Source organism: Malassezia sympodialis, genomic scaffold, assembly GCF_000349305.1.
Source record: "Malassezia sympodialis ATCC 42132 genomic scaffold, msy_sf_1, whole genome shotgun sequence".
Taxonomy (NCBI): Eukaryota; Fungi; Basidiomycota; class Malasseziomycetes; order Malasseziales; family Malasseziaceae; genus Malassezia; species Malassezia sympodialis.
Window position 1 is genome coordinate 720,647 of NW_017387799.1, and position 25,004 is coordinate 745,650.

General features: G+C 54.0%; 10 protein-coding genes and 1 pseudogene across 11 annotated transcripts; 7 read left to right on the plus strand and 4 right to left on the minus strand.

The window, feature by feature from the left end:
* Positions 1-696: 696 nt before the first annotated feature.
* MSY001_0314 (uncharacterized protein) lies at positions 697-1,653 on the minus strand (the record flags this gene model as incomplete). Its single annotated transcript, XM_018885365.1, is given in 2 exon segments — positions 697-1,257; positions 1,273-1,653. 2 exon segments carry the CDS (start codon positions 1,651-1,653, stop codon positions 697-699), a joined length of 942 nt encoding a protein of 313 aa, XP_018738955.1.
* Positions 1,654-2,164: 511 nt separating this feature from the next.
* On the plus strand, positions 2,165-5,056 carry MSY001_0315 (uncharacterized protein; the record flags this gene model as incomplete). The annotated part of the gene is made up of 1 exon (XM_018885376.1): positions 2,165-5,056. The coding sequence occupies one exon, from the start codon at positions 2,165-2,167 to the stop codon at positions 5,054-5,056; it is 2,892 nt and encodes a 963-aa protein (XP_018738956.1).
* Positions 5,057-9,164: 4,108 nt separating this feature from the next.
* MSY001_0316 (uncharacterized protein) lies at positions 9,165-11,103 on the plus strand (the record flags this gene model as incomplete). Its single annotated transcript, XM_018885387.1, has 3 exons — positions 9,165-9,213; positions 9,364-9,440; positions 9,475-11,103. 3 exons carry the CDS (start codon positions 9,165-9,167, stop codon positions 11,101-11,103), a joined length of 1,755 nt encoding a protein of 584 aa, XP_018738957.1.
* A 477-nt stretch (positions 11,104-11,580) lies between these two features.
* On the plus strand, positions 11,581-12,397 carry MSY001_0317 (annotated as a pseudogene). The gene is made up of 3 exons: positions 11,581-11,690; positions 11,715-11,847; positions 11,999-12,397. Coding segments are annotated over exons 1-3 (642 nt in total).
* Positions 12,398-12,887: 490 nt separating this feature from the next.
* On the minus strand, positions 12,888-15,735 carry MSY001_0318 (uncharacterized protein; the record flags this gene model as incomplete). The annotated part of the gene is made up of 3 exons (XM_018885398.1): positions 12,888-12,911; positions 12,967-13,046; positions 13,431-15,735. 3 exons carry the CDS (start codon positions 15,733-15,735, stop codon positions 12,888-12,890), a joined length of 2,409 nt encoding a protein of 802 aa, XP_018738958.1.
* Positions 15,736-15,857: 122 nt separating this feature from the next.
* MSY001_0319 (uncharacterized protein) lies at positions 15,858-16,936 on the plus strand (the record flags this gene model as incomplete). The annotated part of the gene is made up of 3 exons (XM_018885409.1): positions 15,858-15,921; positions 15,946-16,373; positions 16,397-16,936. The coding sequence occupies 3 exons, from the start codon at positions 15,858-15,860 to the stop codon at positions 16,934-16,936; spliced, it is 1,032 nt and encodes a 343-aa protein (XP_018738959.1).
* Positions 16,937-16,953: 17 nt separating this feature from the next.
* Positions 16,954-18,474, minus strand: MSY001_0320 (uncharacterized protein; the record flags this gene model as incomplete). Its single annotated transcript, XM_018885420.1, has 1 exon — positions 16,954-18,474. One exon carries the CDS (start codon positions 18,472-18,474, stop codon positions 16,954-16,956), a length of 1,521 nt encoding a protein of 506 aa, XP_018738960.1.
* A 155-nt stretch (positions 18,475-18,629) lies between these two features.
* MSY001_0321 (uncharacterized protein) lies at positions 18,630-20,996 on the plus strand (the record flags this gene model as incomplete). The annotated part of the gene is made up of 1 exon (XM_018885431.1): positions 18,630-20,996. One exon carries the CDS (start codon positions 18,630-18,632, stop codon positions 20,994-20,996), a length of 2,367 nt encoding a protein of 788 aa, XP_018738961.1.
* Positions 20,997-21,018: 22 nt separating this feature from the next.
* On the minus strand, positions 21,019-22,068 carry MSY001_0322 (uncharacterized protein; the record flags this gene model as incomplete). Its single annotated transcript, XM_018885443.1, has 5 exons — positions 21,019-21,107; positions 21,131-21,294; positions 21,319-21,647; positions 21,671-21,790; positions 21,814-22,068. 5 exons carry the CDS (start codon positions 22,066-22,068, stop codon positions 21,019-21,021), a joined length of 957 nt encoding a protein of 318 aa, XP_018738962.1.
* Positions 22,069-22,139: 71 nt separating this feature from the next.
* On the plus strand, positions 22,140-23,919 carry MSY001_0323 (uncharacterized protein; the record flags this gene model as incomplete). Its single annotated transcript, XM_018885454.1, has 4 exons — positions 22,140-22,963; positions 22,987-23,262; positions 23,458-23,823; positions 23,856-23,919. The coding sequence occupies 4 exons, from the start codon at positions 22,140-22,142 to the stop codon at positions 23,917-23,919; spliced, it is 1,530 nt and encodes a 509-aa protein (XP_018738963.1).
* Positions 23,920-24,064: 145 nt separating this feature from the next.
* MSY001_0324 (uncharacterized protein) lies at positions 24,065-25,003 on the plus strand (the record flags this gene model as incomplete). The annotated part of the gene is made up of 2 exons (XM_018885465.1): positions 24,065-24,112; positions 24,137-25,003. 2 exons carry the CDS (start codon positions 24,065-24,067, stop codon positions 25,001-25,003), a joined length of 915 nt encoding a protein of 304 aa, XP_018738964.1.
* Between the last annotated feature and the right edge of the window lies 1 nt (position 25,004).

Consider the following 25,004-nt stretch of genomic DNA (forward strand, 5'->3'; position numbering starts at 1 on the left):
TCTGCCGTTCTCCTCCATGGATCCAGATGACCGCGCTTTTCGCAGCTCCAAAGTCTTAGAATGGTCTTCCAAGGCAGTCTCTGGGAGATCTATCTCCTCTGTTTTCCGCTTTTTCCGTCGACTTTCTGCCGTGTTTGCAGACGCTCGTCGTAGAGCCATAAGGATATCTAGCTGCTCAACAGCCCCTTTGATGCACCTTCATATAAGGCTGTGTAGAACATACCTGATCTCATCTTGTACACTGTGTTCCACCACACCATACAGGGTATCCAAGTTTTTTGCATCTGCACTGGCACGTAGTAGTTTCTCATATCCAGCCAACGATGAAGACCGCGCCGTTTCCAGTGACCTCAAGTGCCCTCTTACTGCCTGCCAAACCTGCATCTCTTCCGATGATGCAAGAGGGGCCCGCTCGGTCCTCCCTCGCACCGACATGCTCTGTAAGTGCGTGACCGAGGCTGTCACCGCCGTACCTCCACCTGCCACCAACTCATCGCTCAGAATGGCCCTTCCTAACCTGCGCGCCATTTTCCGGTCCGTGCCTTCCGATTGACCTTGTAGCTCATCGCGGACGGTATTCCAGGAACGTGAGCTTTCTCACGCGGCATGGCTCCGCTTTGTGGGATTTGTGGTTTCATGCATCTCTATAGCTTGGGTCGCGACTCGGTCCAAGCGACTGGCTTAGTTGGTATGCAACTACGGACTGCCTTGCTGCTCTAGTAAGGCATGGAGCCGTATCTCGTCTTCACTGGCCATCAGCTCCTCTAACAGGTAGGTGAGTCCACCGCCGTCGTCGTCATCACCATCCATGAAGCCCCCAATGTTGGAGAGGGAGATACCCACGCGGTGATCGGTGACGCGGTCCTGCGGGAAGTTGTACGTGCGCACACGTTCGCTACGATCCGCACTGGCCACTTGAGAGCGGCGAAGCGCCTTGTTCTCCTCCGCCTCCTTCTTCAAGTGTCGGTCCAACAGGCGAGCACGAAGCACCTCCCATGCTTTGGCTCGATTTTGATGTTGGCTGCGCGAATCTTGCATGGACACTGTAATCCCCGTGGGGTCGTGCGTCAGACGGACGGCCGACTCGGTTCGATTGACGTGTTGCCCACCCGCACCTCGCGCACGCATCGTCTCTATCCTGACGTCTTTGGGATCCAAAATGTCGTCGGCCTGCTCCTCGCCTCCCTGCATAGGAAGCACAATGATCGCAATCGTACTCGTCTGCAGCTTTCCGAGATTTTGTGTAGCAGGAATTCGCTGCACGCGATGTACACCCGCTTCAAATCGAAGCGCCTCATACGCCTGCTCGCCATGCACCTGCAAGATCGCTTCACGCAGAGCATCGCTGGAGCCACTGCTCGTTGATACATCTACCGGCGTGGCAGAGAGGAGCTCAACGCGCCAGCCCGATCCCAGAACGCGATCCTTTCCAGACTCGAGCGCTTGTTGTGCACGATTTTCGCAGTACTTCATATACATACGAAGCATTTCACTCAGGAAGAGACAGGACTCTTGTCCACCCACACCTTGTTTCAATTCAATGATAGCACCCTTGCTCTTCACAGAATTCGACGTAGAAAGAATTTGGCTTTGTAGATCTTGGTATCGTGCTCTCTCACTGTCATGCATAGACGCAAGTTCCTGCTGCGCCATGTCCAACAAATCGGCATCCTTTTCTGTCTCTACCAAACGCTGCGTTTCTTGCACCGTCTGCGTTAACTCAATATACACACACCTTCACCTGATCTTTCCACGCTAAAAACGCCTTGTTTAATGCTTCCATATCTTTTATCTTTTGAGAGAATCCTGGCGCGCCGATCTGCACGCGTCAACATGGATCACCTACATTTTGAAGCAGGGCCTCGCGCTGCGCCAGCATGCGCAAGGCCACTTTTTCGACCACATCCACCTTGCCAGGCTGACTTGCAGCAGAAGATAATGTGCGAAAACGTACACCCACCGCATATAAGGCGCGGCCCGTTCGCCAGACAGGGCGCCCTGCCATATTCTTCCAGTGTGGGGGGCGCTGTCCGCCCAAGGGTCCTGTACTGGGCACGTGGCATGTAAGCCTACTAGGTCCTCTAACAAGTACCGTGGCGCCCGACTCTCGGCCGCCCGCTGTTGGCGCACCTGGCCGCAACGCGACGATCCGTGACGCCTCACGATGCCCTCTGATCCAACGGCGTATACGCTGGTAGCCTCTAATGGAGGCTACCAGTTGGACATGTCGACACAGGAGCTCCGTGCGAACCTTCAAAGTCAGAACGATGAGGTCAAGCTGGAGACGCTCCGTGCCATTATCGTATCGACGTTGAATGGCGAGTCGCACGCGTCGCTCCTGATGCCGATCATCCAATATGTACTCCCAAGCAAGAACAAGCAGCTCAAGAAGATGCTCCAGTTCTACTGGGAAGTGTGCCCCAAGCTTGATGCCGAGGGCAAGCTGAAGCAAGAGATGATCCTGGTATGCAACGCCATCCGGAACGACCTTCAGCACCCCAACGAATACATCCGAGGCTCCACCCTGCGTTTTCTCCAGAAGATCAAGGAGCAGGAAATCCTTGAGCCATTGATTCCGACAGTGCGCCAATGCCTCGAGCACCGTCACAGCTACGTGCGCAAGAACGCGGTAATGGCGATCTGGACGATCTACCAGCGTCATGAGCAGCTGATCGTGGATGCTCCGGAGCTCATGGAAGAGTTTCTTGCGAATGAATCAGACGCAACGTGCAAGCGCAATGCACTGCTGATGCTAGTGTACTGTGCACCAGAGCGGGCGGTCGAGTATTTGTCCAGCGTCATGAGCCAGGTGCCCGTGATGGATGAACTCATGCAGCTTGCGGTTATCGAGCTGATTCGTCAAGAGTCGAGGAATGAGAGCGCTAACTTGTCGGAGTATATCCAGGTCGTATCAGAACTCCTGGCGTCCTCGAGTCATGCAGTAAAGTACGAGGCCGCCATTACTCTTGCAGGATTGGCGCATAATGTGCCTGCTGTCAAAGCCGTTGCCAGTGCCCTGATCGAGCTCACTGTGCAAGAAAGTGACAACAATGTCAAGCTGATTGTTCTCGACCGTCTGGATGGTCTCCGCCAGCGCCATGACCATGTCCTTGACCCCTTGGTGATCGAGCTCCTCCGTGTCCTGTCTAGCTCCGATATGGATGTGCGCAAGAAGGTCCTGGATATGGCACTGGAAATGATGTCTATCCGCACTGTAGAGGAGGTGGTACTCACCCTGCGCAAGGAGCTAACGAAAACGTCGCAGTCCCAAGATGCCAACACCGACTACCGTCAACTCCTTATTAAGTCATTACATACATGCGCGGTGCGCTTCTCCGAGGTTGCTGGAGATGTAATGCGTGAGCTGATGAACTTCCTTGGCGATTCAAGCAGCACCAGTGCTGTGGATGTCATTGCTTTTGTCCGCGAGGTGGTGGAGCGTTTCCCTGACATGCGTGAGAACATTCTCGCCAAGCTCATCAGCTCGTTCTCTGACTTCAGAAATGGGAAAGTGTACCGAGGCGCTCTCTGGGTGGTCGGCGATTACTGTATGTCGATCAACAGCGTCAACGAAGCCATGCAGCAGATCCGCCAGGTGCTTGGCGAAGTCCCGATTCTTGCTGCTGAAGAACGAGCTGCGGAGCAGACAGAGCAGCCCTCCGTGGAAGACGAGCCATCTTCAGCACCACGCACCGTGCCTACGACACGAGTTCGCGCCGACGGCACCTATGCTACTGAGTCTGCCCTCACCGTGGAAGCACCCATTGAGAAGCCGAGCTCGCGCAGCAAGCCACCGCTTCGCAGTCTGATCCTCTTTGGCGACTTTTACACGGCGTCAGTGTTGGCAGCGACCTTGGTCAAGCTTGTTCTCCGCTTCTTAAGCCTCTCCTCAGATGAAGCAGCTAACAATCGGCTTCGCGCTGAAGCTATGTTGATCATGACGTCTATTGTCCGTGTGGGCCAGTCCAAATATGTTGCTGCTACGATTGATGAGGACTCCAAGGAGCGCATTATGACTTGCCTTCAAATTTTGGGTCGTGCCACGACTTCGCTTGATGAAGCTCAAGCGGCTGCAGAGGTTTTCCTCGATGCTTCCCGCGACGCATATGCCCATGTGCTTCAGCATGAACGCCAGAAGGAGTCAGAACGCTCTAATCGACACCAGGAAGAGACTTTGATCCAGCCTCAAACTCAACTGTCATTCCGGTTACTCGGTGATTCCAAGGGCCAAGACGAAGAGATCGACTTTACGGCTGAGTTGAGTCGTGCAACTGGCATGTCTGCGGTTCCGAAGGACGACTTTATCAGCAAGCTGCAACGTGTTGTACAGCTGACAGGCTTTTCTGACCCTATCTATGCGGAAGCATACGTGGATGTGCATCAATTTGATATCTTGCTGGACATCCTGGTGGTGAACCAGACGCAAGAGACGTTCCAGAACATGAGTGTGGAACTTGCAACGTTGGGTGACCTCAAGCTAGTAGAGCGCCCTTCCACATATACTTTGGCCCCTTACAGTTTCCAGAGCATCAAGGCCACTATTAAAGTTTCTTCTACAGAAACGGGTGTCATCTTTGGCAACATTGTATACGAGCGTGCGAGCGGAGGTGCGAGTAGCACTGGTGACAGCTCTTATGTTGTTCTGAATGACATTCACGTGGATGTCATGGACTACATCTCACCTTCTGTTGTTAACGAAACACAGTTCCGCAGCATGTGGACTGGCTTCGAATGGGAGAACAAGGTCAACGTTAAGACAAATCTTTCGTACGTATGGAATAAACTGACCTGCAGTGACGTCCGCGAGTATCTTCGGCACATCATGAAGGCCACTAACATGGCTTGTCTCACACCTGAGGCTAGTCTGGCTGGGGAATGCGGGTTCCTCAGCGCGAATCTCTCCGCGTCCAGCTTATTCGGGGAAGATGCTCTTGCGAATGTTAGCATTGAGCGTCTAGACGATGGTACCATCCAGGGTCATGTCCGTATCCGCTCAAAGACGCAGGGGATCGCTTTGAGTCTGGGCGATAAAATCACGCTGGGTACGTATGCGTAGCTAAGCAGACTAATTCGAAACAGCCCAAAAGGCGGCAGCGTAGAAGATATAGGGCTTGCGAAATCGCCGATCTAAAAAAAAGTGAACCAACTGACGTCAATGATTGGCTTAGAGTCCAGGTCGGGGAGATTGTTGCCCGACGCGATTTAATCTTTGGCACATCTGTCTGCCGAGCTAAGGTAGCGATCCTTGGTAGGATGAAGTTTGGAAAAAGCTATCTGGACCTTTTGGAGAGCTCTCAATTTCCAGAAGAATGGAAGGAAAGTGCCATCGAATACAATTATGTATGTGCATATCTCTGATATATCAGCTGAAAAAGTTATTACATGATGTCGTACACGAACTTGAATTGTACGGTCTTACAACAGATGTCGTGGACGACTTGATGAAGGATTCAGAATACTCGTCACAATCATCGTCTCATTGTGCCAGCAGTGAAAATCTATGTGCTGATACCAATGGTATGGATGGGCCTGAGTGTGCTGCCACGCCCGCTTCTCGATGGATATCTTCTCTTCCCCGAGACGAACGATACACACATCCTATGTCTTCTAGGCTGGTCTCGCGCTCGAAATCTCTCGGATCTATCAAATTGACTGCACATCCTTCTCAAAACTCACCGAATACCTTTCTTTTGTCTTCGAATGCTCCTCATGTCAAGTCATCTGTGCCAAGTCCCAGGCGACACTCTTTACACAGTATTCACTGGTCTCCTCCTACTCTCCCCGATATCACTGCACATCTCCCTCCATTGAGTTTGCCTCGCTCTTCTGGTATACAAGTGGGGAATGAGAATCCTACGAACCAGGTCTCTGGCAACAATCCATTTCCATCTGCGAGAGTTTCACAGCCCCCTAGTGCGACAAACTGGATGGATCGAAAAGCACCTGAACTACTTCCTGATGATTCATCTAGTTATACTGCTTCTTCGCACGGGCATTTGAGTTCGACCAAGGCCGACGAGCCACACTGGGTCGAATCTGATACTGGGCGTCGTGTAAGGGCACAATATCAACTCTTCAATGACTCACTTTCTTTGCATCCTCAGCTGGTACTCTTTGTCGAGTCACCTAATGCCATGAAACCGTCCGAGTCGCTGACCGCATCGCCAGCAACTATGGACCTTCCTCCTTCCGAATCTGATTCATCTACTCCTAAATATACAGGACGTTCGAGTGTATTTACTTCTCAACACGTTGGTTCGGAAAAAAAACGAGTTGATACACTTGATTTGGGTCCCGCTGCAAAGGAACTTCCAAGTTTATCATCCAAAGAACTTACTGATCCCCACAATGTAGAAGAACGGGTTGGTTATCATCAACGCAAGCTGGTGATTCCCCTTCTTGCAGATGAACGCTTTTTTCAGTCATTGATCAAGGCCATCCGAAATTTACTACAACTCCATGTCATTCAACAAAATACCTTGATTCTTCATGTGAATACCCTCTGTGATGCTATTGCTGAAGTTGCAAGTCCCACACATACGCATCAAGATATGTATGCGTGGCGCGAAATCTTTGCGCTCTGGGTTGAGTATGACATCTTTGAAAGCTCTCGGGAAAAAGATCGAGGTGAACTCAGTGTAGCAGCCACGGAGACCCGTTTCCACAATTATTTGGAGCAACTCGAAAAGCGAGGATTCCTCTTTCCTCATCGCAGTGAAATTCTAAAAGGTTCATGGGTTTCGAGCACTTTGGATTCTTGGGCACTTCAAGCTTTTGCTCCGAATAATCCATTGCAGGATCCTCGGAGTATTGGAACATTGGAACATTTCCTGCGCCTCAATGTGGCAATTGTTTCATTAAAACGTTTTCAACGTCTTAATATTGAGACGATCAGGAAGATTCTCAAGAAACACCAGAAAAAGACAGCTTTGCATGCAAGTACTAGTATCGGGCAAATTACTACACTTCCTGCGGCTCATCAGCTCATACGTGCTGCCTCCGTTGATTCACCCTTGCCAGAACTTGACTGGGACAAAGCCTCTGATGGTGATATCCTCAAATCACTCACAGCGCTCGCTCCCGTCAATGAACGCTCACCTATGCAGCTTTCTCTTCCTCGTATATTGGCTTCGATCATGACAAATGCCCTGCTCCCGATTCTTCCAAGCATTGATGACTACAGCTGTTTGGTTTGCATGTCAATTGCGTATCACCCTATCCGGCTTCGGTGCCACCACCTGTTCTGCATTCGTTGTTTGGTCAAGCTACAGAAACAAGGTAATAACCATTGCCCTCTTTGCCGAGCGGAGGATGCAGTTAAGGACGCAGATGAAAATAATCTAGATATGGCTATGGCTGCTTATCTGCGGGAATGGTTCCCAAGAGAAGTCGAAGAGAAAATTCAAGAAAATACAAACGACCGTCTAATACAAGAAAGACACGAGAAAGAACTTAGACGAAAGGGCCTTAAATCGAAATTACGTCTACGCCGGCATCGTAGCGGCGATGCTGATTGTGTCATAATCTAATTGTTTTTAGGAGGCTGGTGTACTTTCATTAGCTGCTAGTGTACTAAATAATGTCGTCATGAATTAGAAGCTCATCAGCACATAGTTTTACCACCTAATGTTGTATTCTGCCATAATCAATGGCATCATGTATTCTATCCTCGTATGTTCGCTTCATCTACAAGAGTGCGACTTTGTAGAACGGGTTGTGCTCATCTTACATCGCCCCATATTTACTTATATCAGTGTATTTTTTCCGCTGCCGAAGCTATTGCAATCATTTATCGTTACATGTTGATGCGTAAGAGTGGTATTTCAAATAATTCACAAGGCCATTATTGACAGGGATGTACGGTCGACTTGATGATAACGACCCGGTATAGTCTTTAGATCGTCCGGGTATAGATCATTTCTCATATCCACCTTAGTCCTAGTTTTAGCAATTTGATGCTCAAGTTTTAACGTTTCACCCTCTGACAGGGCCAGATTTCGTTCCATTTTGAACAAGACATCCAGGCACCACGAAGACTGGTCCTCACCTAGTTCACTATCGGGCAACGGTGCTTGATAGCAAATGGTTTCCAAATCATCAAGACACATAGGCACACTTCCAATCTTTAATCTGTGCCGGGATAAAATCCCAAGCGACTGATGGGAATCGTTGGATGGGTCAAGTATCGATGGATCCAAGTGAACCCTCGTTGGCCAGTATCGGTTGTATCCATCTTGTTCCACATACCAAGCAATTGCATGTCCTTCATCAAAACGTGTGCTTTTGACCGCAATCATCACTTGACTTTGGATCGACGACCATGATGATAAGAAAAATATTTCCAAGGCGACAATCCTACCCCGAAGAGACGGGGCAAGCATCCCTTGACTGGAACTGCTCACTCAGTTGCTTGAAGGTTGGAAGGTAAAATACACAGTAGGTATGTGCCTTGGTCATGCAGGCTTTTACAACGCACGGCCACAATTTTAGAGCTGAAATCAACTCAGGTTGGTCAACAAACCAAGATTTCGTAAACTCGAAGTACCCCAAATTCCTTAAATCAAAACGTGCTAGCACCTCAACTTACGTAATTTACCCTCTCTTCCCTCCACTAACATAAATCTCGACTTTGAGTCCCTGACCCCTAATATTCCCGCAGCAATATTCTCGATATTCGCAGATCGGGAAATTATATCCGAGAAAGCCTCTGTCATGTACCTACCACACATTATTAATGATCTCTATAATCTTTCATCACTCTCTTGACTTAGTACTCTTAAAAATGGTTTAAAATCATGCCATTTATGTCACACCTTGTCGCCAGTAACTAGCCCAATCATTTAGCAGGTTGTGTACTATCTTCGTTGATAAAATGGGGTGTGTCGCCTCCGAAGAATGTGCAACCTTTCTCGTGCATCTGTTATACTGGATGATGTATCAATCTCCAAGAAACCGTCACTATAGGAACATGGTAAACCTAAGTCGGTAGTTAGTTTGAACCTCAAGGTGCAAGTGTCGGAGGCTAGAGGCCCTACGTATCGCACTTAGCTTATAGTGCCACGTGGTACACGTGACCTCCAGCCAATTCAGTGCGTCGGGTTTGTCAGTAGCTAGCAGAGGAAAAAGGGTTGTGAACTAAAGCAAAGTGTCGGTCTGTGATTGCCATGGCGCCTTCCGCTGCACCCGCGTCAAAGGAAGAGCGTATCGCTATCGGTTAGTGTCAGTAATTTTGAGCATTCTAACCTTTCAGTCAACCACGATAAGTGCAAACCCTCTAAATGTCGCCAAGAATGCAAACGTTCATGTCCCGTCGTTCGTATGGGTACGTATATTTTTTTGAAGGCGGTCCACTGACACGAACAGGTCGTCTTTGCATTGAGGTGGCCCCTTCGAGTAAAATCGCTTTCATTAGTGAAACGCTGTGCATTGGTTGTGGTATTGTACGTATACTCATGCGTTCTTCTGACACAACAGTGTACGAAAAAGTGCCCCTTCGAGGCCATTAATATTATCAAGCTTCCTACCAACTTGGAGAACGAAACTACACATCGCTACAGCGCAAACAGCTTTAAGCTTCACCGTCTTCCCACTCCTCGTGCTGGTCAGGTCTTGGGTCTTGTTGGTACCAATGGTATCGGAAAGAGCACGGCATTGAAGATTCTTGCTGGCAAACAAAAACCCAACTTGGGTCGATACGATGATCCTCCTGATTGGACTGAGATTTTGAAGTACTTCCGTGGCTCCGAGCTGCAGAACTTCTTTACCAAGGTTCTTGAGGACAACATCAAAGCACTCATTAAGCCCCAGTACGTGGACAACCTGCCTCGTGCACTCAAGTCTCGTGCTACTGTGGAACAGCTACTTGACAGCAAGTTGCAGCGCAACAACAAAGATGATGTTGTGGATGCTTGCGACTTGAGGGCTGTCATGGACCGCGATGTTCACAATCTGTCTGGTGGTGAGCTTCAGCGTTTTGCCATTGCAATGAGCTGTGTCCAGAGCGCCAATATGTACATGTTCGATGAACCTTCTTCTTATTTGGATGTAAAGCAGCGTTTGAATGCTGCTCGTACTATCCGCTCTCTTCTTGATCCTGACACGTATGTCATCGCTGTGGAGCACGACTTGTCTGTGTTGGACTACTTGAGTGACTTTATTTGCTGTCTGTACGGAGTTCCCAGTGTGTATGGTGTGGTTACGATGCCTAGTCCTGTTCGTGATGGCATCAATATTTTCCTTGACGGCTATATCCCGGCGGAGAACATGCGTTTCCGTGAGGAATCGCTCACCTTCAAGATCGCTGAGACGGCCGACGACAGCGAATTGGAGCGGAATGCTAACTACACATACCCGAATATGACAAAGAAGCTGGGCTCGTTCGAGCTTTCTATTGATGCAGGCAGCTTCACGAACTCGGAGATCATTGTGTTCCTCGGTGAAAATGGTACGGGTAAGACGACGTTTGTCAAGATGCTGGCTGGTAAGCTCGCCCCCGACACTGGCGCAGAGAAGCTTCCTCAGCTGAATGTGTCACTTAAGCCTCAAACGATCACACCCAAGTTCCAGGGCACAGTCCGCATGCTTCTTCTTAAGCAGATCAAGGCTGCATTCATGCACCCTCAGTTCCAAACCGACGTGGTCAAGCCCATGAGTCTCGACAACATTATTGACCAAGATGTCCAGACGCTCTCTGGTGGTGAGCTCCAGCGTGTTGCTTTGGTGCTGGCTCTCGGCAAGCCTGCTGACATTTACCTGATTGACGAGCCAAGTGCCTATCTCGACTCGGAGCAGCGTATTCAGGCCTCGCGCGTAATCAAGCGCTTCATTCTGCACTCTAAAAAGACTGCCATGATCATTGAACACGATATCATCATGGCTACCTACATGGCTGACCGTGTAATTGTCTACGAAGGTCAGCCTTCGATCAAGGCGCATGCTCGCTCGCCTGAATCACTGCTGACTGGTATGAACTCCTTCCTTGCCACGCTGGATGTGAGTATGCGTCGCGACCCGACCAATATGCGCCCTCGTGTGAACAAACACAACAGTATTAAGGACAAGGAACAGAAGGCCAGCGGTCAATACTTCTTCCTGGAAGACTAAGCATTATGCCGTAGTAAAGGAGCTCGCCGTCTGGCATATCGCTTATCACGTGAGTAGTAGTGCTGTGGAGGTCATGGCGTTCATGGTTAACGTTGTACGGCGGCATGACGGCAGCATCGGCTGAGTGTCGCGTCGATCTGCCACTCCCTATCCAGAAGCATGTAAAATTTTGGAAGCTACACATGTCTATGCTTCCCACTCCCTATACAAAAGCAGACGACCAACGGTTTGTACCCTCCGCTCATGACAGAATGACGCTCGCTTACTTTTGCCTGAGTGCTCTAGACCTACTCGGGCAGGTTGAAACGACTATTACTGAAGTTGAACGCGAACAATTCAAAGCATGGATTTATTCTCAGCAGCTTTGTGAGTAGTCCATCTCTGACAATAGCACAGAGTCAGGGGGGCGGATTCCGCGGTTCTCCTGCCGCAGGCGCGGTATGTATCTGGCGCTTATTGTGGCAGAGTCACGCTACTATGACCTATACGGCCTTACTGAGTCTCAGTATTCTACGAGATGACTTTTCCAGGCTGGATAGACAGGGCATCTCTGTTCATCTGCGAGCATTGCAGCAGTCGGATGGAAGGTCCGTGCACTTGTGCTGATGCAGTTTTCAATCGGCTCTTGGATACCCGGAGAAAGACGTCCGGTTCAGCTATTCGGCGTTTGCTGTGGCATACATGTTAAACGATTGGACCATGTTTGACGTTCCAAAGGCCATTGAATATCTTATTCGATGCCAGGTATGTATGCGGCCGCTCATGACAGCATTATGAGGGTGCATTTGCACAGGAGCCTGGCCTAGAATCTCATGGTAAGCATGACTGACTCATACAAGGCGGCTCTACTTATTGCGTGATTGCAGCGCTAGCCTTGGCGGGGCAACTCGATCAGATTCCTCATCGTCCGCGCCTTGAGCGCTGGCTTCTGAGCCGCCAGGCTCCGGGCGGAGGGTTTCAGGGCCGTGTGGAAAAAGACCAAGACACCTGTTATTCGTTCTGGTGCGGTGCCAGCCTCCGTATCTTGAATTTACATGCTTTTGTGGATGGTGTTTCAGATGCTCAGTGGATCTTCTCTGCACAGTCGCCGATGGGTGGATTCGCTAAAGTCCCCGGTGAGCACCCAGATATTTTACATTCCTATCTGTCCTACGTGGCCCTTGCCATGCACGCCGAAGACGATTTACGAGAGTACAATCTACCTCTTACGTCTGTATGCGCGGCATTGAATCTATCAAGGTCGTCACTTGCGTGGATCTATACCCAGTTATGGCCGAGTCATCCGGGAGCCGTACTCCTGCCTTGACGTGATGGAAGCTTGGGACGCTTCGCCGAACGACTCGCCCCAGTGTGGTCAACGAACATTTTTGCTGCCCATATCGCACCCTCACTTGGTGCGGCGGATGATACCAATTGAGGATGTGCCACAAAGTCCCGCATAACCGGATCCTCTGCGGGCCAGCGCACATTGTCTAGGGTGTCGTCTTTTTCCATTAGGCCGTCTCTCTTACGCTCAAATAAGCACTGCTCCAAGGTATCCCGCATGACATACGTAGAGACAAGCACACGATTTTTCTGCCCGATACGCCATGAATGTTTGACGACTTGACTTTCCAAATCGTGCTGCCATATTGGCTCCGCCAAAATAACGCGACTAGCACAGTGCAAGTGGAGTCCACGACTGCCTGCGGCGGTCGATAGTAGCAAACATCGATATACATCCTTGTGCACAAATTCACTAGCATTCATATTGCGAAGATGCTGTGGCGTACCGGGTACATACATCAGGGACGGAACACGAAGTAGCTCTAGAATGTTGCTTAATTCATAGAGCACATGTTCAAGCGATGAGAAAACGAGTACCTTTTCAAGCTTCACTGCGGCGAGAATTTCAAGCACCATGTGCTGGAGCTTAGTAGATGATGTACGCTGAATTCGAATGTCTGGCAAGTGTACAGAGAGCGTGTCTGATAGGGACAACTGCGAGTTGCCCCACGAGCATCTGGTTACTGTGTATTTTGTCTTGGAAGGCTTACTGGTATCATAGCGTATGCGTCTTTTTCCGACTTTTTGTTGAACAAGCTGTGCGCCTTTTAACTTGAGTCTGTCTTCTAGATCATGCACGCTTTTTAATTTAGGGGCCTCGTCTTGTATAGCTTTGCGAAAAGCAAGCAGCTCCTCTGACGTTAAGTGTGTATCCGAGGAACCACTCCACGCTTTACACACATCGGGCCGCATTCCCTCCAGCTGATACATGATATGACCCTGTCTCATATGCATCTGCCAGGCATCACTGGAGAGTGCTTCTTGAAGCTGATTCAAAGCACGTGTGGCAGCGTCCTCGAAAGCCTGTGGAACACCACCTGGTGTTTTCAGCTGATGAGCCAGCAGCTCCTTGGCATTCCGGGCCTGCTCTAGAAGGCCGGGCTCGGCAAAATGAAAGCATGCTAAAGCAAGATTCTCCATGACCAATGTCAATAACTTTTTATTGCTCGGATGAAACAAGTAGTCCTTGTCTTTTTCTTGAGATAATGTTGCGTTGAGCAGAATCAGCGACTGGAGGACATTGTACGTAAGTCGCTCCAGTTCCGAAAATGTGAGCATGACAGCCCGATGCTCGAGCGGAGGCAGAGGACATTCTTGCTGGACGTCTTCTGTACGGTTGCGGACCATGACCCGCGAGAGAAGATCGTACAAACGGCGTTTGGCTGGCCATTCTTCCTCCGGATATTGTGGTGCTGATGTCATAAGGGCATGCCAATCTCGCTCTTTCGTAGGCAATCCAGGCGCTAGTGCGTCTGAATGGGTATCTGCATGTGTACCACATAGAGGCGAAACACCTAGGAAACGGACAAGAAACTGTTTTAATCGGTCAAGATTTTTACGATCACATGGCATCCAGGCCATTGGTGCGCCTGACAGAGGTACTCCTTTTCGCTTGTCGGCAGTCTGATGCATACTCGAACCAATTGTGGATTGTGTAGGTGTGTCCGTGACGATCCAGCGCCTTTCCACACGCAAGCGGGCGCAAAGACGCATGACCAACGACTCGCCAGCCAACACGTCGCCTTCATCAATGATCACGCGTTTCCAATACACCTGCATTAGAGGCGAGTCGTTCCCGCTCACTCTGCTACTGTGCTCATCACAGGCCTCCTTGCCAAAGCGCGCATGGGACATGAGTACCATATCGTAATTCTGAGCTAATAGAGAGGCTCTTGGTAGCTCTTCTCGCATGTCAGAAACAGTCAGGATGCGTAGTGCATTCTCCTCACAATGCTTTTCAATTTCCTCCATCCAGTGAACCAACAAGGTCAGTGGCACGAGGACCAGGGTGGCAGACGTAACATACACACGTATTGGCGCTCGTCCTTGACTTTGACGTGATACATGCGTGGGTGCAGGTGGCCAAAGAAGAAAATACGGTGCTGATAAGGGACCGAGAATGGTTTGCAGTTGAAGCGGGAGTGTTTCACGCAGCTCAGAACGACATGCATGTGTGGTGCGCAACCGATGTGCGGCGATTTGCACTAGGGAGACGGTTCCTGACACGCGGCCACGCTTGAGTGCTGGCTTGGGCGCCGCTTGTGGCATCTTTTTATGCGGTTTTCGACTGATCCGCTCGCCTGGACTAGGAGCCCCGAAAGCGGCCGTCACAATCCGCTGTGTGTGTGTGTGTGCTGGATCAACACCTTGGTACGCTCGGGCGGGGAATGCGCGTGCCATATCACTTGTTACAGCACTGCACATTGGATTCAGTTCGGGCTGGGGCATTTGATCCAATGTTGCCAAGATGAGCGCAAGGCACACCGTCGTTTTACCGACGCCCATCTCGTCACATAGAATACCGCCTTTAATGTCCAAGTATGTGGGTATCGAAGATGGCCGGTAGAAAGCGTATGTGTCCGGATTAAAGTAGTACTTGTCCACTTGGCTCGTGGATGAGCAAGGGGTCGTTTTCTCAACATAATAGGGACCACCATGCCTAGTTGGCCTGAGTTCTCGCTGTAGCATTTTAGCCAATGAATTCTGTTGGTAGCCATAGAGCTGGCACTGAAGCTGGGGAGGGTTTAGCATGCATGGGTCCCATTCATGAGCTGGAGGTGGACTGGGGAGTCGCTGGTATAGCTCGGAGAGAGTCCAGTCGTTCTGCTGTGAGTCGCGCATACATACGATGTCAATGTCCCAAAACGGCGTCACTGATGCAGGCATGTCTGTATCTCGACTTATGGCGTTCCATAAATGCGAATCTGTCCACAGGTTCGGTAAAATTTGCTGCCAATGTGGAATTGGATTCTGACTGGAGGCAGAGGTTGTTTGCTTTGCCATGATGCGTACATGGAGTGCTCCCTCGTACATGCCTGCTGCCCACATAGCCAATACATCTTGCTCCACAGCCGCAATTGCCTTGTTCATTTCGACCAGAGCACGTACATGGCAGAGCAAGGAACCTGCCTCGTATGCACATAGCCGCTCAAACGACTCTTCGTTCAGGCAAAGCAGTTGTGCTCCTGGCTGGCCAAGCTGAATAGGGCCCGGCGAAGAAGCTCTGATCTTTATTACAACAACACCAAGCGGTATTGTATCAGGATCATGCCATGGTGCATCGGCGAAGGTGCCGGACGTGTCCATCCAAGACAGCACGCGTCATGCGTCGTTGGACGCGGTGCAAGACGAGATGCGTGTCTAGTACCCTCCACCTCACGTAAGCCAGAAAATCATCAGAGCGCCCACATTGGTTGTCGAACGCCATCATGTCTAGTGGCGAAGTGGCGACGGAGGTCGTGAACAAAAACAAGCGCTTCCGCAAAGATAAACGTACGTATAATATGTTAATGATAGCATGGGATACCGATGATATTGACCATTGGAGAATTGACAAGTTTACGCAAGAAGACAATCCACACCCGTTCCTGGAGGAAAGCAGTTTCGCCACGTTGTTTCCGAAGTACCGTGAAAAGTATCTGCGCGAGATTTGGGGACATGTGACGACAGCTCTGGAGAAGCATGGTATTGCTTGCACGTTGGACTTGGTTGAGGGGTCCATGTCTGTCCGCACCACCCGGAAAACCTTTGACCCGTATATCATTCTGCGTGCGCGCGATCTCATCAAGCTGCTGAGTCGTAGCGTGCCCTTCACACAGGCCGCGAAGATTCTGCAAGATGATATGGCGTGCGATGTTATCAAGATCGGGAATATCGTGCGCAACAAGGAGCGCTTTGTGAAACGCCGCCAGCGCATTATTGGGCCCAACGGCAACACGCTAAAGGTACGCGTTTCTCGTTAACCCAGGCCATTGAGCTACTGACGGGGTGCTATGTGCTAGTACAAGGTAATACAGTGAGCGCGATGGGCTCGTACAAGAGCCTGAAGGAGGTCCGGCGTATTGTGCTAGACTGCATGAAAAACATCCATCCCATCTACCACATTAAGGAGCTCATGATCAAGCGTGAGCTTGCTAAGGACCCGAAGCTAGCAACTGAGTCGTGGGACCGCTTCTTGCCGAAGTTCAAGAAGCAGAATGTCAAGTCGAAGCCGCGCAAAGAGGCGCCTAAGAAGAAGGTGTACACACCATTCCCACCTGCGCCTCAGCCTAGCAAGGTGGATCTGCAGCTTGAAAGCGGCGAGTACTTCCTCAAGCCACATGAAAAGAAGCGGAACGAACAGGCCAAAAAGCTGGAGGCCCAAGCAAAGCATGCCGTCGAACGTGAGCGGGAACGCGAAAAGGCGTTCATTGCGCCCGAAGAGCCTCTCCCCAGCGATACAAAGAAGAAAGAGAAAAAGTCCAAGAGCAAGGATTCGTCTAAGAAGCGAAAGCGCGAGTCAGACTAGGTCCTATACAATCTACATCATGAACTCATCGCTCGCGAGCGCCAGACTAAGGGCGGTGCGGAAACGGGGGCATGAATCGACGGGGACATTTCGGGGGCGGATGAGGAGGGCAGCGTCTCAACGTGGGGTGCTGCGCCTGTAGGGATATATTGTGAACCAGGGTTCACCTCCATCTGTACATTGGAACGGGTCATGGGGCTGTTGTCTAGCTCAGCGGCGGGGAGCAGCGGCGTTGAGAAAGTTGCCACAGCATCAGATGCGTCACTGAGGTCGCACGGGGACACGGGCGAAGCTCTGCCTTGTTCTTGGGGCAAGGGCGGCTGCGCTAGTCGCTCTGATTCATGGGCCATATGCGTGCTTTGGTCTTGGTTTTCATTCGTGACAATCTTAGGATACAAGGGCGGGTCAGCTGCCTCTGACTCTTCGTCCGTGTCATCCTGTAGGTCGGCTTCCAGGTCCGCAAAATTGCGACAGAGGGGACAAGAGAAGCCTGGAAAGTGCAGCGATAGAATGGGACGAATGCACTTGTAGTGGAACATGTGCGAACACGGTCCAATGAACAGCGCCTGGCAAACACGTATCTTCAGTAGGCAGATGCAACATTCATCCAGCAGTCGCTCTTTGTCTGAAACAACAGCATTCTCGGCAGGTGTATTTTTCTGCGCTCCCTGTAGTTGCTGCAGCATGTTGTGGCCATATGCGGTAGGCCGAATCGACGAGTCACGGTCAATTTCTACGCGCACCTTGATGGCACGGAACAGATCCTCAGAGCCGCCTTGGTAGTCAATGCCAAACTGGACGATATCGCCGTCTTTGATCTCATGGGAGTGGCTGAGTGCACCCGGAGGAGAGAGGCGCAATCGATTCACAAATGTACCACTGCTAGACTTGGTGTCACGGAGGTAGACTTTGCCGCCTTCGCCGCACCAGATCTCGGCATGAAGACGACTAACGACCTTGCTTTGGAAGGCCACATACGTTTTGTTTTCGCCCACAATAACCGGTTGCCGCATCGACCGGGGCTCGTCAGCGCTTCCCTGCACATTGCGATCGGAGAAACGGCCAATCTGCACATGAAGGCCGCCTTCGACCAGATCGAGGTTTGCGGGGAAGAAGGCCAGAGTGCGCGTGGCTTCAATATATGGAGCCAGTCGCACTTTGCGCACGCGAGCAGACCTCTGGACCCCAGTATCCGTGCTCTCGCGGCTTGGTATCGAAGAGGGTGTCGTGCGCGAGCGAGCTTCTTGCGTCTGTGGCGTGCCTAGATCGAACGACTGCGCACGGGTAGATAGGGCACTGGCGGCCGCACGGAGCGGAGTCATAAATCGTGCTGAGCCTGTAGAGCCACTTGACGCGCTATGCAAGTGCGATCCACTGCCCTGGCCGCTTCGAGCTGCCGTGGGCACCGCCTCAGGCTGGCTTTGTGACAGGTGCGAGAAGCTATAGCGGCGGAGCAAATTGCTGAGCCTACGAGGCCTGCCACCTTGCATGCTGTGACGCGCTGCTGGTTGGCCGGACGGCACAGAGCGTTCCACCATGCTAGCACGGAAGATGCTCCGAGATCTGCTTCCTGCGCTGCGCTGGCCGAGCACGCCTTCCAATCACTGGGATGCGCCGCAAGGCCACACAGAGGCTCACGTGATATGAACCACATTTTTGCTCGCCGCCGCGCACGATAGTCCACGGCAGCAGGATGGTGCGGCAGCGTAGCGCCCCGTCGCGCCCTGCTCGCGATGACTTTATCATGACGCTAGATTCGGAAGAGGAGACCGAGCCTATGCAAAAGACGCCGTCTGTGTCGCAACCTAGCAAAAAGGTCAAGGCACGTATTAGCGAGCGCGAAAAGATTGTCGACCAAGGCACGCCCTCCCAGCGAGCTAGCGCGGGCGACGACGAAGGCCTCGAGATGGATGGCTTTGAGTTTGATGTGGATGATGCACAGGAACAAACGGGCATGCAGGGCTGGCACTTTCATGTCGACGGCGCTGCTGGAGCGCAGGGTGCAGAGGCAGAGCGCACAACAGTGGACGACATCATTGACCGCCATCGCGGCGGCGTGCAGCTCCCTGCAGCGTTGCAGGAAGCCGAAGATGATGACGATGGATTCATACATGGTGAAGCCGCTGCCCTGAGTGATGAAACCGACAGCGAAGATGGGTTTGGTGGCGGCGTACGTGCCGCTAAGCGCCAGGCAGGGGACGACGACGACGACGACGACGACGACGACGAGTCAGCAGATCCTCTTGAGGACGACGAAGAAGATGAAGAAAGTCCCGACGAGGCCGTGGATGATATCGATGACAGTGCATCCGATGTATCAGAGGCGACGCGAGAGCGCCAGGCAGCATACTTTGCGAAGGACGAGGAGGCAGATGCACCCGTCGCTTCCTCGTTTGCCTCCTTCCAGCTGAATCGCGCGCTTCTACGTGGGCTTGCAGCGCTGCACTTTCAAAAGCCGACGCCCATCCAGGCACGCACGATTCCCCTGGCGCTCGCTGGCAAGGACATTGTCGCGGGCGCTGTGACAGGCAGCGGTAAGACGGCCGCCTTTCTCGTGCCGATCTTGGAGCGCCTTTCGTACCGGGAGCGTGGCGTAGAGGATGCCAAGTCGCGTGTGGTCGTGCTGTGTCCGACGCGTGAGCTGGCGATCCAGTGTCACAGCGTAGGACAGGCGCTCGCTCGGTTCATGGACGTGCGCTTCTGTCTGTGTGTCGGTGGCCTGTCGCTCAAGGCCCAAGAGGCAGAGCTGAAGCGCCGGCCGGACATTCTCGTGGCGACGCCTGGTCGTCTGATCGATCACATGCGCAACAGCTCGTCGTTTGGTATGGAAGATGTCGAGATCCTTGTCATGGATGAGGCGGACCGCATGCTGGAGGACGGATTCCAGGACGAGCTCAATGAGATTGTACGTATGTGCCCTGCGAAGCGCCAGACCATGCTGTTTTCCGCCACGATGACCGAGGACGTGGACCAGCTCGTGCGCCTGAGTCTGCGGCAGCCCGTGCGCCTGTTTGTCGATCCCAAGCGAGCGACGGCCGCAAAGCTTGTACAAGAGTTTGTGCGTGTGCGTGTGCCGTCCCAAGCGCGTGGGCGCGAGCTGCAGGAGGCCGAGGACCAGCAGCGTGCATCCCTGCTGCTGACGCTCTGTATGCGCACGTTCCGTGCGCAGGTCATCATCTTCGTGCGCAGCAAGAAGCTGGCGCACCAGCTCAAAATCCTGTTTGGCCTTCTGGGCCTCTCTGCAGCCGAGCTGCATGGCGACCTGTCGCAGGAGCAGCGCCTGCAGTCGCTTTCCCAGTTCCGCGATGGAAAGGTCGACTTTTTGCTCGCAACGGACCTTGCGAGCCGCGGTATTGATATCCGTGGTGTGCAAACAGTGATCAACTACGATATGCCGGCGCAGATGGAGCCATACCTGCATCGAGTCGGTCGTACGGCGCGTGCGGGGCGCCAGGGCCGCGCTGTGACGCTGGTCGGCGAGTCGGACCGCCGCTTGCTCAAAGCAGTGCTGAAGCGCACGCCGCCGGAGCAGGTCAAGCACCGTCTTATGCCGGGAGATGTGGTGCAGCAGCTTTCAGAAACGATCGCGTCGCTCAAACCCGAGATTGCGCAGATTCTCGCGGAGGAGAGGGAGGAGCGTGCGCTGCGCCAGGCGGAGATGGAAGTGCGGAAGGGCGAAAACATGATCGCGCACCAGGACGAGATTTACTCGCGCCCTGCGCGCACCTGGTTCCAGAGCGACCGTGCCAAGGCGGAGGCCAAGGCTGCGTCCGGCGCGGCGTATGCGGCGCAGATGGACCCGAAAAAGAAAGACCGCTTCGCGGGTCTCTCGCGCAGGCAGCGGCGCAACAAGCTCATGCGAGAAGAAGACGCGAAGGATGCGCAGCAGGGCGAAGTTCGCGCGGCGATTCGCGCGGCCAAGCGGTCGCAGCGCCCGCAGCAGCTAAAGGCGACGCGTGCACCACCTGCGAAGCGTGCACGTTCGTCGGCGCCGCGCTCCAAAGGCAGCGCGTTCCACACTGATATGTCATCGCGCTCGAGCCGCGGACGTCGTCCCTAGTCGCATGTACACTACAAGCTCGCTAGTTGCCGCCATACACAGCCAAAAGCGCGTCCGAGACGCCGGACGGCGTGAGAATACCGACATCGCTCACAATGAACGTAATGAGTTCTGTGTGAGCATGGGGCACGTACCAGGCAGGGTATAGTCGATCAGGGGATTGCGCGCCTCCATGGCCGGCGTCATGCGCCCATCCTCCGGCACGCCGGCATCCTCGTCGACAGCGGGCAGGGGGATGCACCGCGCGGCATGCGGCACGTCGTACTGAGATAGGGGGAAGAGGCGGAGGAACTTGAAGCTGCGTGTGAGCTCATGTGCGTACCTCTCTGCGAGCGCAAACACGGGCTTCTTGGCCGCCTTGGCAATGATGCTCAGCTGGTAGCTGCCAATCGCATTAAAGATGCCGCCCGACTCGGCCACCGCCTCGGCACCCACGAGGCACAGATCGATGCGGTCGATGACATACGCCACGGCCGTGTCGAGCACGACCGTACATGGAATTCCCTCAGCACGAAGGCGCTCGTATGTGCGCAGGCCCTGGCCCGTAGGGCGGCTCTCTGTCACACAGACCCGCACGCGCTTGCCATGCGTTTTGACGGCGGCGAGGATCGCCTGCATCACGACGCGCGAGTGTCCGTGCGTCAAAATCACCTGGATAAGAGTGAGGCACGTACCGATTCGTCCTTGATAAACGGCAGCAGCAGGTGCGTAATGCGCTCGCGGCAGTGCGGCACCGTGTTGTGCGCAAACTCCAGCGCCGTGTCGAGGAGGCTCCTCTTGTGCGCCTGAAAGTCCTGCGGTCAGCATAGACGCGTACGCCACCCGCCCAGTTTTTCGTAGTAACAAAGCGCATAAACAGCTCGAGCCCAGCGGTGGCCGGGACTGGGTTCTCCAGGCTCGCCTTGAGCTCCTCACTCGCCTGCTTTACGCTCTCCATAAGCTCTGACGTGGTCGCAGCCTTGGACTGCCCGATCAGGTCCGACAGCGCAAAGATGGCCGCAATGGGCTCGGGCCGGTCCACATCCTCCGCGAGGCTGCTGCGGAACGACTCGACGATCGAGAAGGCCGTCATGGTGGGCAGCGACACGCTCGGCCGCCGAGGCGGCCGCTTCGTCGACCTCCACTCTCGGCTCGTGCGGCCGGATGCAGCCGCCCAGCGCGAGCGAGGCGCGGCGCGGCGTGCCGGCGTCGCCGTCGGCGGCGGATGTCATGCGCGCGTACCGTGAGCGGCGGCAGAGTGCGCGGCGCGGCGTACTGAGCCGGTACCGCGTGCTGGGCTTCCTGAATGCGGGTACGTACGGCCGCGTGTACAAGGCAGAGGACGCGCCGTTGACCGCGTCTGCGGAGCGCCCCGGCGTGTACGCGATCAAAAAGTTTAAGTTGGACCGCGAGGATGATACAACGCTCTTCCGCGGAGTCAGCCAGAGTGCGATTCGCGAGATAGCCCTGAATCGCGAGCTCGCGCACGAGAATGTGTGCCGGCTATGGGAGGTCCTGCTGGAGGACAATGCCGTCTTTCTCGTGTACGAGTTTGTCGACCACGACTTTTTGCAGATCATCCACCACTATCTGACGGTCGTGCGCACGCCGATCGGCGGCGCCATGATCAAGTCGCTCATGTGGCAGCTGCTCAACGGGATCGCCTACCTGCACGCGAATGGCGTGATGCATCGTGACCTCAAGCCGGCCAATATTCTCATCACGGGGCGTGGTGTCGTCAAGATTGGCGATCTTGGTCTTGCGCGCATTTATTCGGACCCGCTCATGTCGCTGTACACGAGCGACATGGTTGTCGTTACGATCTGGTACCGCGCGCCGGAGCTCCTGCTGGGCGCGCGGCATTACACGCCTGCGATTGATCTATGGGCTGCCGGATGCATCTGGGGCGAGCTCATGGCACTGCGCCCCATGTTCAAGGGCGAGGAAGTGCGCATGCCAACCAGGAGCAAGACCGTGCCTCTGCAAGTGTGCGTTGCCTCACTGACACCAGCCACCAGCTCAGCAAGATCGTCGACGTGCTCGGCACGCCTGACACGGAGCGCTGGCCGCGCATCACGGCCATGCCCGAGTACTCTGCTTGGGTGGCATCGCGGCGCTCCCACAGCGTGCCAACGACCCTGTACCGGTGGTACGTCGACCGGTCCGGGACCTCGAGCGGCTTTGGTCTATTTGACCGGCTACTGCAGTACGATCCCGAGCGCCGCGCGACTGCTGCGGAAGCACTGGAGCACCCATGGTTCGCCGAGGCGCCGCTCCCTCAGACCACGTACGCCACGCTGCTCACACAGACTCTTCCCGCTCAAGTCGCCTTACCCGCCTGGACGCGTGGTGGTCGAGGACACGGCGCCCATCGTGCCGCGTGGGCGGCGGCCGCCTGCATAGCGAGGAAATATGCCCTTGGCCTGGGCTTGCCGCGCGGGTCGTCGTCTTGCCAACGGCGATGTGGCTCACGGACCAGCAGAGTACGTCGCGTGCACTCACCAGAAATCGGCGTGGGTCTCGTATCGGGTGGCCTGCTCTTCTTGGTGCTAGGAATCGTACTGTTCTTTGATGCGACGCTTCTGGCACTTGGAAACGTGCTGTTCCTTGCGGGCATCGCGCTGCTGATTGGCCCCCAAAAGACGCTTCTGTTCTTTGCGCGGCCGCAAAAGATCCGCGGCACCGTGTGCTTCTTTGCGGGCATGGCACTCGTGTTTGTGCGGTGGACGGTGCTCGGCATGATGGTCGAGTTGGTCGGCTTCCTGAATCTATTTGGGTACGCGCTCCTGCTCACGCAGCGACTTTTTCCCCGTCATCCTGAGCTTTTTGCGGCAGATGCCGCTCGTTGGTCCGCTGCTTTCGGCGCCAGGCGTCCGTCAGGTACGCGACTCGGCTGACCCAGGTCATGGACCAGCTCGCCGGCGCACGCCGCTCGGCTGTGTAGTGCTTGCCGGCCTCATACCCACGTCCTCTTCTGTAGCCATAGGATGGATCGGCCGTCGCAGCAGCGCCGCAGGACTGCAGCGGCCACGCGCCGTGGTGACGTGTCGTCCAGCTCGAGTGGAGCATGTGCTTCGTCTCCCACCACGATGCAGGCGCTGCGCGTGTGGCTGGGCTTGGCGCTGCTGGTGTCGAGTGTGTGTGCGCTGTCTGTGCAAAAGCCGCTGGAGATTGGTCCCCGCTGGTCGTCGTACTCGCGCATTGTTGTGTTTGGTGACTCGCTCGTGGACAATGGCAACGGCACCTACCTGCTGTCGAACAAGACGTGGCCGGCCGACCGCGCCTTTTACGACGGGCGCTTCAGCAACGGGCCGACGTGGGTGGAACAGCTGGCGGGCAAGCTGCATGTGTCGGTCGTCGATGACCTCGCGTACGGCGGCGCGACGACGAACAACAGCGTGGCGCAGGGGTACTCGGGCTACCACTCGGACATTGCGGTGCCGGACGTGAGGCACCAGGTGTCGATGTACCTCGAGCGCATGCACGGCCACCTGGACCCCGAGGCTATTTACATTGTGAGTGGCGGCTCGAACGACGTGTTCTTTGGCTCGCAGAAAACCCTCGACATTCTGGGCCTCGCCGAGAAGGGCGTGCAGACGCTGCAGCGCGAGGCCGAGCGCCTTGTAGCGCATGGCGCGCGCCTCATTGCGCTCCCCCTGCTCATGGACGCAAATAAGACGCCGTCCGAGACGCAGTACGACAACTTGATCGATGGGATCGGCAGCTCTGTGTTTACGACCCACTTCAACACGAAGCTACGCGAGTCGGCGCGCGCGCTGCGTCGTCACGTGGACGTCAAGGTGCTGGATCTGCACGGGATCGAGCGCTACCTGTTGGCACACGCCCAGCAGTACGGTCTCGAGAACACTCGCGACGCCTGCTTGCAGGGCACGACCGAGCCTGAGGTGCGCGCTGGCGTGAAGCGGCACGTGTGTGCGACGCCCGACTCGCACTTTTTCTGGGACATTTACCATCCCACGGCGCGCGCCCATGAGCTGATCGCCGACTTCGTGGCACCCCAGTTTTGAT